This window comes from Narcine bancroftii, chromosome 10 (genome assembly GCF_036971445.1).
Source record: "Narcine bancroftii isolate sNarBan1 chromosome 10, sNarBan1.hap1, whole genome shotgun sequence".
Lineage (NCBI taxonomy): Eukaryota > Metazoa > Chordata > Chondrichthyes > Torpediniformes > Narcinidae > Narcine > Narcine bancroftii.
This window is the reverse complement of record NC_091478.1, coordinates 93,463,240-93,476,583: the sequence shown is the minus strand read 5'-3', so window position 1 is coordinate 93,476,583 and position 13,344 is coordinate 93,463,240. Positions and strand designations below refer to the sequence as shown.

Sequence of the window (13,344 nt, the reverse complement as noted above, 5' to 3'; positions counted from 1 at the left end):
CTTTTCCAAAGACCCTATATCCTTCCTCTAACATGGCAATCAAGTGTGGCCTATCAAAATTTTATTAAGATTTGCAATGACTGCCTTACTCTTGTACTGAATTCCCCAAAAATGATGGCAAGAATGCCATCTGCCTCCCCTACCACCCTATCTACTTGTGTGGCCACTTTCGGGGAGCTATGGATGTGGACCCCAAAGTATCCTTGTACTGTTAAGTATCCTGCCATTTACTGTTTCCTTTTGACTGCTTAAGGTGCAACACTTCACACTTGCTCAGATTAAATTTAATCTGCTATTTTTCTGCCAATATCTGTAACTGATTCAAATCATTCTGTATTCTTTGATAGCCCTTTACACTGTTAACATTAGGCCCTTTCAAACTGCTGTGTAAAATTGGGTTAATTGGACAATTTGCACAGTTAGTGCCCCAGTTACATGTCAGTTTGAAATGGACCAGCCGGGTCAACCCCATTGGAACCCAACCAGGTCCCTGACCTACCTCTGAGGTAGTCAGGGAACCCAGTTAAACCTACCTATGTCTTGTCCATGGCTGATTTGAAAATGGCCGACCTGTTTATTCCAGTGACATCGGCGCTTGTGTACGTGCTTCACTGGGCAGCCTGCATCTGAACACCGGCAGTACTTCCGTTGTGTGCGTGACATGTCATTGCGGGGGCAGGATCTCTCTTAAATCGCTGGGTTAGCAATTTAATGGGTAGATCCCCCTGGGATTTGAAAGGTGCTTCTAGCACCTTTGCCCCAGTAATTGCACTCAGGTCCCAAGGGGGCTACCCAGGTGCTGCAATTTGAAAGGGGCAAATGATTTTTGTGTTCTCTGCAAACTTGTTAATGCCCATCTGCACACACGACATTGGTCATGGCCTCCAGTTAAAAAGCACCTTTTCATCACTGCCCTTGGCCTTCGTTAGGGAAGCCAATTCTCAACCCAAACTATTAATACACAAAGGATTCCAGCCATATTTGTCTTCCAGATCAGACAACCATTAGGGACCTTGTCAAGCACCTTACTAAAGTCCATGCAGACAACTTCCACTGACCTACCATCATTGATCAACTTTGTCATCACCTCAAAAATAAATTGTTTTTAAGATATGACCTGCTTAGCATAGTAATACTAACTGTCCCTGCCTTTTCAAAAGCCTGTAAATCTTAGCCCCAATGATTCTCTTTAATAGCTTCTCTCAACTGATGTACCTGGGTAGCCCCCTTGGGACCTGGGTGCAATTACTGGGGCAAAGGTGCTAGAAGCACCTTTCAAATCCCAGGGAGATCTACCCATTAAATTGCTAACCCAGCGATTTAAGAGAGATCCTGCCCCCGCAATGACATGTCACGCATAATAGTCTATATTTTCCTTTATTCTCCTGATGTCTGCTCTTGAAGAAAAGAACAGCACTGGCTACCCTCCAGTCCTGAGACTTCACCTGTTGCTATTGAAAATATAAGAGTGAAGATCCAACAAGCTTCTCCCTTGCCTCTTTTAATAACCTGGTATACATCTCATCAGCCCCAGGGGACAACCACCTTAATGCTCTTCAAAAGGCCCAGCCTCCCAAAATGCATGAGCTCATTATCATTTCCCACATTGCTCTTACTATCCTCCAGGTCCTTCTGCATAAATATAATGCAAAATACTTGTTAAAGACCTCATCCAGGTCCTCTGGCTCTAGCATGGATTCCCTTCTTTATTGTTGAATGGTCCTGTTTTTAAATGTGGCTTTGTAATATTTCTCTGGAAAATGCTATTTCAAGACTTTCGTTGTAGGCCTAGGTGCAGCAAGAGTACGAAGTTTGTTTAAGGAGGCCCGAGCTCGTGCCCCATGCATTGTGTACATCGATGAAATTGATGCAGTGGGTAAAAGGCGATCAACCAACGTGTCTGGTTTTGCTAATACTGAGGAAGAGCAAACATTAAATCAACTCTTGGTCGAAATGGATGGTTGGTATTACCAGTTGGTACAATTGAGCTGAAAACCTGTATGGTAATTTTATTCACTTTCTAAAATATTCTGCTTCATATTTATAGAAGTGCAATGAGGGTTTATAACTCTTGCACGCTAAATAAAATTGGTGTTGAATGAAAATTGGTTTGAATGGTTGTACTTAGTTGTACCTAGTGGTGATCATAAGATTCTATAGCAGGGGTGGCCAACCTTTTAATTTAGACAGCACAGTACAGCGCAGTAACAGGCCATTTTGGCCCATGAATACATACCGTGGTGTAGGCTAATTGGGTGGCATGGACTCGTGAGCCGAAACGGCCTGTACCGTGCTGTATGTCTAACTTAAAAGGTTGGCCACTCCTGTTTTATTGTAATGATACTTCTGAGCCTGAAGAACATGACTTCATGATCATATTAATATTGATATAACAAATGAAATAAAATGGAAACAATATTTTTTTTGAAAGTGCAATATAATTTTGTAGAGTTTTTGATATTCAATCCAATCTTAAATTCCATAACTGAGAGATTGTTGCTTGATCATTTCATGGTGTACAAAGCATTAATTCCAATAGTTATTTTTTCATTTAATGTTTAATACTCTGCACATCATAAAATTAAAAATGTAATATAAATTTAAGCAACTGAAACATTGTTAGTTTTGTGGAGAAGAACCATCTGGACATATTTAAGCATTACATACTGTATTGTTTCGAATAGGAATTGGCACCACAGATCACGTAATAGTTTTGGCATCAACCAACCGTGCGGACATTTTGGACAGTGCCTTAATGCGACCTGGTCGGTTGGACAGACACATATTTATTGACTTTCCTACATTGCAGGTACCAATGAATTGGAGCATAAATGTTTATAATTATTTTTGGCCGACTTGCTCGTGATGGTTTATTTTTGCTATCCCTGCTGAATTTATATTTTTAAACTCAACTAGAGTGCATATTTATCAAGGCTTCTTGGCTAGTATTAAAAAACATGAGCTAAGCTACCCATTTGACCTTTTTTTACTATTCTTTCTCGCAATACTTTTTTACAAATGTCATTTGTAATATTTGTTCCTAATTTAATTTACTTCTAACTGGATGTCTGTTGAAATGGAAACAATTTTGTAAAAACTTCTTATTTAATTGGTTAAAGTTTAAGGCAATTTAAGGGAAAAGGGAAAATCTCATGTAGTACTGTAGAGCAGTGGGCTTATTGGTTTAAAATAAACCGTTGTGTGAAAAAGGAGCTGTTCAACACATTGAGAGATTTTCAATTAAAGCTGGTGAATGGTCGTATGAATGATTTAAATATTTTTTGAAGAACTCTGCAAATAATTCTACTCAATTATTATTTTTAATAGCATCAGGTGTATTTGCATATATCTTTGTTGTTCATGGGTCACTGACAAGATCAGCATTCATTGTTCGTCCCTAATTGTGCATTAGCTAGTGGGCTTCCTCCTGATGATGGACGATGCTGTGGTGGAGATATTCTGTGCATTTAGGTGACAAATTCCAGAATTTTGACCTTCAGTAATGAAGGAAAGATCATTTATTTTCCAAGTCAGGATGGTATGTGTGACGTGAGAATTATATTGTTTACTTGGGCCTTCTGCCATGAGCTACTTTCCAGGCATGAGCAATCACTAGTTTGAGAGCTGCTTTCAAAGGAGCTTTGAAAGTTATTGAAGTGCATTTTGTAGATGGTGCACACTGCAGCCTCACCATGCACTTAGTGGATGGGATGCTTTTGCAAGAACTTGCAATTGTTCAGAGCTACATTCTCCATACAATTTGAAAGATTGCTGTATAACTACACCATGTATGAGCTAAGTTCAGTTAGGTTTTTGGTTAACACTGTTTAAACTTAGAGAAGATTAGACGTGCTATAACGGATACCAATATTCAGTTTGATAGAATGTGGCACCTGTTTTTGAATTTTTTTCATGATTTTTAAATCTGCTTTAATACAGAATGGTTTATTATTGTTTTTCCCTTTCTATCGTCTATTCTTATTTATGTTATCGAACATTTTCTTGTTTATTATTGAATTTTACTGTTTTAAGGGATCCAAACTTTTAATTTCTACTATTAGGTTAGGGGGTCAGGCTACTTTATATAGTTTAGAATTAGTTTGTTAGTTTAGATTATATCTCCTTTCTACTGTTTTTATTATTTGAATAACTATGGGGAATAAATTACTGTTCTTTATTATGTATATTTGTTTGATTTATAATCTGTAATTTCACAAACAACCAACTGAAAAACCTCACAAAGATAAGCGTATACAGAGCCGTTGTCATACCCACACTCCTGTTCGGCTCCGAATCATGGGTCCTCTACCGGCATCACCTACGGCTCCTAGAACGCTTCCACCAGCGTTGTCTCCGCTCCATCCTCAACATCCATTGGAGCGCTTTCATCCCTAACGTCGAAGTACTCGAGATGGCAGAGGTCGACAGCATCGAGTCCACTCTGCTGAAGATCCAGCTGCGCTGGGTGGGTCACGTCTCCAGAATGGAGGACCATCGCCTTCCCAAGATCGTGTTATATGGCGAGCTCTCCACTGGCCACCGTGACAGAGGTGCACCAAAGAAGAGGTACAAGGACTGCCTAAAGAAAGCTCTTGGTGCCTGCCCCATTGACCCCCGCCAGTGGGCTGATCTCGCCTCCAACCGTTCGGCAGGCAGCAACCTCCTTTGAAGAAGCCCACCTCACTGACAAAAGGCAAAGGAGGAAAAACCCAACACCCAACCCCAACCCACCAATTTTCCCCTGCAACCGCTGCAACCATGTCTGCCTGTCCCGCATCGGACTTGTCAGTCACCAACAAGCCTGCAGCTGACGTGGACGTTACCCCTCCATAAATCTTCGTCCGCGAAGCCAAGCCAAAGAAGAATGTTTCTTTTCTATATGCTTAAAATTAATAAAAAGATTGGAAAAGGACAATTTTATAATTCTCATTGTTTCACATGAAATAGTAAATTGTTTATTTCATTTTTAGGAGAGAAAGGAGATTTTTGAGCAGCATTTGAAAAGTCTGAAGTTGTCAAGCCCAGCCGGTTTTTATTCACAAAGACTGGCTGAACTCACTCCGGGGTTCAGTGGTAAGATTTCAACCTTTATAGTTGGCAGGATTTAACTATAATTTTTCTACGAACAGGCAAAATTAAATGCACAATGTTACATTTTGCTTAGGACAGGTGAAATGAGGCAATATAACTTGTTAGAATTCTTGAAGAATTATAAAACCAGAGGAGTCTGGGAGTATGCATGAAAGAGTTATTGATAGTGGCTGTGCAGATTGAAAGAGGATTAAAATGCATGCAGATTTCTATGGCCTGAATGTTTTTTTTTGTATTCTTGAAGAGGTGGTGGTCATTTAAAATGTGAATGAGTCTTGACATAGTAGATGGAAAGATGCTTCCCATTGGTTCCCATCATAAAACATGATGTGCAAAGCAATTCAGTGACATGAGAAAAATAATTGTTTATGGGAGGGTGGGGGGGGGGGAGGTAGGATCTGAAATGCAATGGCCGATTCAAAATGGAATTTGATAAATTGGAAGAGGAAAAAAAACATGCATTCCTCTTCCAGGATGAAGGAGTGAGACTAGAGTTGGCACAATCTCAAAGGTCTATGTGGCTGCCTTTACTCCTGTAATCTTTGTCATTCTGTGGGGTTGTTTCTTCTGAATTTATGGTATTTAAAGTTGCATTATAAATTTGATGCAACTAAATCTGGCACACAACAATTATTGCACTTGGATCTGTTTTCGTTCAATTGATCTGGATTTATTTTAGGAGCTGACATAGCTAACATATGCAATGAAGCAGCATTGCATGCAGCCAGGGAAGGGGAAAAATCTGTTGACACCTTCAATTTTGAATATGCAGTGGAAAAAGTTATTGCAGGTAAGTCCATACAGTGTTGAAGATGTGCAAAGTGATAACAAAGTTAATACACATGGTGGGAATCTTGCTGCTTAGTGTTGGCTTTTCCCTTCTAGCATTAATTTCACTTAGTTACCAGCTTTGGGACGGAGAACAAAAAAGCTGTGATGTAGTCATAATAGTAAGATTAAAGCGAATAAAAAAATATAAGCACATATAAGAGAGTACATGGAATTTTAAAAACGTTTTGAGGGAGCTATCATGTACATTATTCGGCAATTTATTAAGCAGTAGTAATGACAGTCTCTTACAAAGCAAAAAAATCCCTTAGTTACATAATAAGATCTTGATGTTTTCAATCTAAATAGTACAGTGGGATGTGATAAGAAATGCAGGGCAACTGGATTGTGTTTGTGCAGAGCTTATAGGGACTTGATGTATTGAATGGGCTCTTTAAATGCTGTATTCCTTCTACAATTCTTGTTTTTCACTTTCTGTTGAGTATCCCATTGAAGACATCTACGTGAGATACTGTGTCAAGAATGTAACCAATGTCATAAAAGACCCTATCACCCTGACAATGTTCTTGTTCCACTGTTGCTTCAGGCAGAAGGTATAGGCTGAAGCCCAGCACATGTATGTTTTTCAACAGCTATCCTGCTCATTCAGTTCCCCATATCATCCAAACCATCACTCTCCTACAAGACCACCAAAGGTCTGTCTACGATGCTGATAGAACACTTTTTTTGTACTACTGGTCAACTATGAATGTTTATTATTTATTTCCTTGACTATTTATTATCTTTTTTTCCTCTTTGTGGCCCCTTAACTATACTTATGTTCGTGTTTTGTGTAACTGGGAAGCTTTAGCAAACCAAACTTTCATTGCATCTGTACATTGTATTTGTGTATATGGCATAAACGTATTCATTCATTCAGACACCAATGAAGACAACTGAACACAGGAGTGAAGTAGGGAGTTATTGATAACATGTTCTGGATTTCCATATTTGACTGCTCACTTGCACTGAAAATTATTTCCAAATTTCCTTCTTTTGATTGCATTTATTAATTTTCAGGAATTTGTGTGTGTGTTGGGGAAAAAACAGATTTTATTCCCCATCCTTAATCCTCCTGGATGGTGAATATGAGCCACCTATTTATACCATTTTCATCTTTTTGCTGAAGGTGCTTTTGGTAATGGTTTTCAGAATTTTGACCCAATAATAAAGGATCAGAAATATATTTTCAATTAGGAATACATAATTGAATTAAAAAGAGACCATAAATACAAAAGATGTTCACAGTTATATTCATCCCAGTGCAAACAAAAAGACTGAAATAGTACAGACTGTTCTTTGGTGGTGTTGGTGCAGTTCATGGTTAGTGTCACAAGGTGAGGTTCAAGACCCTGATAGCTGTTTGGAAAGGTGCTGGCCTTCAGGCTTCTGTACCTTCTTCAAGGTTGTGACCAGGATGATGGGGGTCCTTTATGATGTTGCCTGCCTTCTTGAGATAGTGCCTCACGTAGATGTCTTCATTGGATGGGAGGGTGGAGTCTATGATGAACCTTGCATTTAATTTACCAAACCAGGCTATGATACAGCCAGTTCAGTATACCTTCCTGTAGAAGTTTGAATAAGCATTCAACAACCTGGCAAATTTCCTCTGAGTCCTTAGAAAATAGAGGCATTAGTTTGCCCTCTTTACAATTAATTCACTGTTGGCTCCATATGAGTTTCTGAAGCGATTTCCAGGAACCTGAAGGTTGTAACTCTCTCTACCTCCATCCAGTCAATACGATTAGCTTTGTGGCCCTTCACTCTTCTGAAAATAACAACAAGCTCCTTGGTCCTGATGACACTACCAAGATTTTGGTTCTGGCACTCCCCAACCAGATTCTCCATTTTCATTCTGTATTCTGCTTCATCATTTTCACCCAACATTGGCCAATTTGTGGATTGACAGAGCAGAACTTGACTATGCGGTCACCAGTGCATAGGGAGTAGAGCTGAGGACTAAGCACGCACCCTTGAGGTGCCCCTGGGTTGATGATCAGAATAGAGGAGGTGATGTTGTGATTCTCACTGAGTGGGGTCTGTTGGTAAGGAAGTTGAGCACTCAGTTGCAGATGGGCGAATAGAGTTTCCAATCCTTCAGCATGGTCCTGATTTTCTGGTATAGTGTTGAACACCAAGCTATTGTCAATGACCTGGGTGTCCCTGTAGCCTCGGAGATCTAAGGCCTTGAGATGGCAAGGGCTGCCTGTGAAGTGTCTGACATTTCAATATTCGCAATGTTAATTTACTCAATTAATAGACCAGTTTGTCATTTTAAGAGAAATATGTAATAGCCTCTCTTCAAATGTACCAAAATCATTGTCTAGTGATTATTGAAATAAAATCTGAAATGTATTCTCCAGTTCATAACAGTACTTAATTTTTTGGAAACTGAATTTTGTTTACATTTTAATTTCATTTTCCCAAGGCACTGCCAAGAAGAGTAAAATACTCTCCAAAGAAGAACAGAGAATAGTAGCTATCCATGAATCTGGGCATGTCCTTGTTGGCTGGCTTCTTGAGCATACAGAAGCTGTTTTGAAGGTTTTGTCATTTTTTTAAATGTAATTATGATTCACATGAATAGGTTTTACTAAACTATTATGTGTTGGAATTTGAAACAGCTATTCCTGCTTTTAACAAGTATAAACACAATCAACAACTTCCTGAATGGCTTCTATTGAATTAGTATCTTCTAATAATGTCTTCTGGGTGAGGAAACAATAGAGTTGTATTTTGCCTTAAAAACTGATTGCTAAAATGTATTTATGTATGGTATTGGTTTGGGGTAAATGAGTTTAGTTAGGGCATCTAGCACCTCTGTCCTAGTGAACCTGAGTCCGTACCATTAAGAGAACAAACTTGTTTATGGAAAATTACTATTTCAAAGCAAGACTGAAATGTAGGATGAAAGCATTTGCATTTAGTAAAATGAAAATGTTAAATACGGGCAGGCTGTTTCAGATTAACTTATTAGATAATGTGATGATTGAGAGAGAGTTGAGCTTTAGTTGAAAAATGCTAATGTAAAATTGTTTTGGGTATCCAGCTCGTATTAGTATGCTATTCACTCATGGTAGGCCATTTAGTTCATCCATTCCTTTTTGTCTCTAATGGTAATGAACAGAAACTATAGCATGGGACTTGAGAGCAGAAGTATAGTGTTTTTTTTCCTTACATAGTTTAGGGAAGTTAAAGCTGGGAAGATCTTTTTCCCCCCCCCCCCCACCCCGGGGAATTATTGAAAAACTGGATACATAAAAGATCAGTAAGCTTTTGGGAAAATGCATGTTGATTCTAAAGCATAAAGAAAGAACCTCATTGTTATATCTAACTTCATGAATTTAATGAAATTTTTAAATGTTAGCTTTTTAATCATAACTTTTTTTTCTCTCCAGGTTTCCATTGCACCACGAACAAATGCTGCCCTTGGATTTGCACAGATCCTGCCCCAGGAGCAGTATCTTTTTACCAAAGAGCAGCTTTTTGAACGTATGTGTATGGCTTTAGGAGGACGTGTTGCAGAAGCTATTACCTTTAATAAAGTCACAACAGGTATAATTTGAATAATGTGATATTTGTGAATATCTGCACAACTTTTTTTCTTTATCAGTAGCAAGTTTTGACAGGCTAACGTTTATTCAACATCCTAGTTGTCCGAGATTGCTGTTTGATTATTTTAACTATCTTTCAGTATTTTCTCATCACATATTTGGCTGAGAGGATTGGAGACCCCATGAAGCCACTGGAACTGGCTTGTAGGGAATTAATCAGGAAATGTACATGGAAATGATCAATCCTTGCCAAGTATAATTTTTGTGTGAGATGCTGAATTTAACATCCACAAATTTACCACTGTAAGAATGATACCTTGTGCCTCTACTATTAAGAGAGTCCTTGGGGTTAAATAAAACATAATGTGTCTATTTCCTTTTCCACCAATTGTCCTCCCTCAACTTGTCTGTTACTTGAACCAATTTTGTTTATCTTTCTCAGTTCTACAGAAGTTGCTGGACCTCCTGAGTTTTATCATTATGTATTTAACATAATTGTATTTTCCTATTGTTCCACTAGTTGCCAAGTGTGATGCATGTAGAAGTTGTCTTTGAATCTTGAGTGTCTGCAGACTATTAAGTTAGAGAATCTATGCTTTAAAAGCAAAGTACTGCAGATGATGGAAATTTGGGAAAAATAACAAGAAAAATATTGGAAACATTCAGCAAATCAGACTGATGAAAGTTAATTGATCTGAAATATTAATTATTGTTGATCTTGTACACACTACTGCTGGATTTGCACAGAGTTTATCTATTTATTCAGGAACAATAATATAATAATGCCTTTTCTCCTTCATCTTAATTGAGAATAGTACATTTAAAAAATGAGGTTTACATAGTGCACATCACAGTACTTTGGAAATGCAACCTCTTGTTTGGGGAAAGATTGTATCAGAGTCGTATTGCAAATGTGATGAATGGCCACTCTATTTTTGGAAGGTGTAAACAATAAATGTTCTTAAAATTCCATTGCTTTTCACATGATATTTTGCATTCATCTAAAAAGAAGGATTAATAATAATTTGGAAGAGTTCCTTAGACCCAGCCTGAATTAGCAGTGCATAAATTCATGGTAAAAATATGATGTCTGCATTCAAATTGTAACTTTTAAGAGGGAAATTGTGATTTTCCTCAAATTTATCAACTTTCTAAGTGAATTCAGTGTCATTTGTAGAATATTCAGTTGATATTTAAATAGTTTTCATTTTCTTACAACATTCAGGCCATTAGTCCTATTCCTCTCTTGTTTCCCTGTAACCTGTACCCTCTCAAATCCCTATCAACTGCTCATAATTCTCCTGCTGCTCATAGAGGTCTATTAAATTACCAGCTTGTCATAGGGAGAAACCAGAACACCTGTGGGCAACCTATGCATTCACAGGGAAAATGTGCAAAACTTTGCACATGGCATCCAAAGTCAAGCTTGAGTCCAGGCTCCTGGAGCTGTGTGGTAACTGTGTGCCTCTGTGCTGTCCCATTTATAGCAATCAGTTGGTTGTCTAAGAGAGCAACATTTATTGTTGAATTGGTGTGTAAATGGGCTATCGTTTACTATTTTGCCTTGTTGAGCTCTGATTAACTTCCAACTATCAGCATGTTATCCTCCCTTGGATCTGTAAAACAAAAGAATTCATTATTTGCTCATTCTTTAAACTTACAATTGCATCATTTTAAGTATATAAGAATTGCCTGATCACTTCTTGGATTACCTTGTTTATTCTACCTAACTTGATGCTGTCATGACCCAACAGTTTTTTATCCTGTGCCAATTTTACCAAACATAATCAAAAGTTGATGTTTGGATGGACTAAATTCTATTTTGTCATTTTCCGTATATAATGATTAATAATACACTATGAATGTTTATTTCCATTGCAAATTTTAGGAGTAGATTAATTAATAGTTGTGGGAATTGAATAAGAAAATGAGTGAAAAAGAAATTATGAAGTAGAAACATTTGTAAGAGGAATCTAAATGTGTTTAGGTTGCTACTAACTGCTTTATTTGAGAGACCCTTATCTCTTTGATGCAGATTTCATTGGGAATTGCTTATTAAATTAGTCTTGTATGTTTACAAATTTGCATTGATTATATTTTGTGTCCACAAAATGCAACTTGTAATCCAAAATGTGAATGTAGACAGTAACCTGAACTTCAATTGGACACTGTTTAATATGCAGGTGCTCAGGATGATTTGCGAAAAGTTACAAAAGTGGCTTATTCCATGGTAAAATGCTATGGAATGGTTGAAGCAATTGGTCATGTATCATTCCCGGATGCAGAGGAGAAGGATGCAATTGGTCGACGACCCTTCAGCCAGGGACTTCAGGAGCACATGGATCATGTAAATATCCCACAGTCTTTATAAATTGTCTGCGGTTGCCGCTACCACTTTCCCTATAAAGGTTTATATAGATCAGCACAACAACAGGGGCTGAAGGGTTCATACTGTGCTGTAGATAATGCTTCATTATGTTATAATAGGCATGATTAATTTTGTTTAAATACAAGATCATAATACATTGATTAGAATTTAGGGCAGGTCCACCATCGCTCGATGCATTACTCAGACATCATCATAGATTCCCCTATGCCTTGTGATGAGTGTGAAAGGACGCAGAGAACCAGTTAACAGTGTTCCAGTGTAAATGGCAAAAACTGCTTCTTCAACTGGCACTGAACGGCCAATTTACTGTTAGTTAGTGTGAAATAGGCTATTTTTATTGAACATGTAGGAAAGAAGAAAAAATGAACATACATAATCAAAAAAATTTTTTAAAAGATTCTTCGAGCACAGTGTTTTATACCCCACAAGTCATTAGGTAACTTAAAGTATAAACTTGAGGATGGGAAAACTTAATAAAATGAACTTTAAAAAATAATTCTTATAAAATGAAAATTCTTGTGTGGTCCTTGAGCTTGATGTTCCTGTGCAAGTTTTATGATGTCAGGCTCCAAATAAGATAGTGATAGGGTTAGTTCTTGTGATATCTAGTCTGTTCCTGGATTTTATCAAGGCAGCTACCCTGCTGAATCCACATTCAACTCAGTATGTCGAGGAAAAGACAATGAAAAGTATTTTGGCCTTTTCCCACAGTTTTGGAAATCTATTCAACCGATCACTCTTAACCCCAAAATCTTTTTAAAATTGATTGAACTTGCAGTGTACAATTGTATCACTCTGAAGATCAATCAACCTTTCTTGAACTTCTGCATCAACAGGAGTGGGAAGTTCCTTAAGTGGATCTAATATCCAATAAAGGATTTTAACATGTCATTAGATCTTTACTGAAGACCTGTGTGTATTTGCTTTAGTTGTTTCACATGAACAGGAATGTCATCGTCCTTCAGTGCCTCTGCGTTGGTGTTCAGATTTGGAAATTGTAAAAATTCCTGACGTTTGATACTGCTCTAATAGACTTTGAGCTTTTTTGTAGAAAGAAACAATGGCTTCCTTACTATCAATTACATCCCATAATATAAATTTGTCTTTCACCGATTCCGTATTTATTTCAAAGTACATTTTAATTTGGCGTTCAATAAACTCTCTAAATTCCTGCCTTTTAAGTAGCATGGAGTTTAACCTCCATCTATATGTTCTTGGTGGGATGTCTTCCAGTTCTATTGTTAATAACAGGGGTGAATGATCAGATAGCAATCTAGCTTTATATTCAGTTTTCCTAACTCTCCCTTGAATATGGGCTGACAACAAAAATATATCAATCCTTGAGTATGTTTTATGCCTACTCGAATAATATGAGTATTCTTTCTCCCTTGGGTGCGGCCTCTTCCATATATCCATAAGTTTCATTTCCTTCATTGATTTAACCATAAATTTGGCCACTTTATTCTTTTTACTAGTCTTTTG

At 37.7% G+C, this 13,344-nt stretch overlaps 1 protein-coding gene across 5 annotated transcripts in view; it reads left to right on the top strand.

Annotated features, from left to right (window-relative positions):
- spg7 (SPG7 matrix AAA peptidase subunit, paraplegin) overlaps positions 1-13,344 on the top strand; it is a 48,204-nt gene that overhangs the window by 30,418 nt on the left and 4,442 nt on the right. For 4 of the 5 annotated variants that reach the window (XM_069901888.1, XM_069901884.1, XM_069901883.1 and 1 more), the window contains 7 exons: positions 1,787-1,960; positions 2,685-2,809; positions 4,971-5,073; positions 5,771-5,881; positions 8,348-8,463; positions 9,318-9,474; positions 11,657-11,820. In XM_069901888.1, coding sequence (XP_069757989.1) covers positions 1,787-1,960; positions 2,685-2,809; positions 4,971-5,073; positions 5,771-5,881; positions 8,348-8,463; positions 9,318-9,474; positions 11,657-11,820 — 950 coding nt within the window. The remainder of the gene's footprint in view (positions 1-1,786; positions 1,961-2,684; positions 2,810-4,970; positions 5,074-5,770; positions 5,882-8,347; positions 8,464-9,317; positions 9,475-11,656; positions 11,821-13,344) is intronic. The other variant, XM_069901885.1, reaches the window with a different exon arrangement.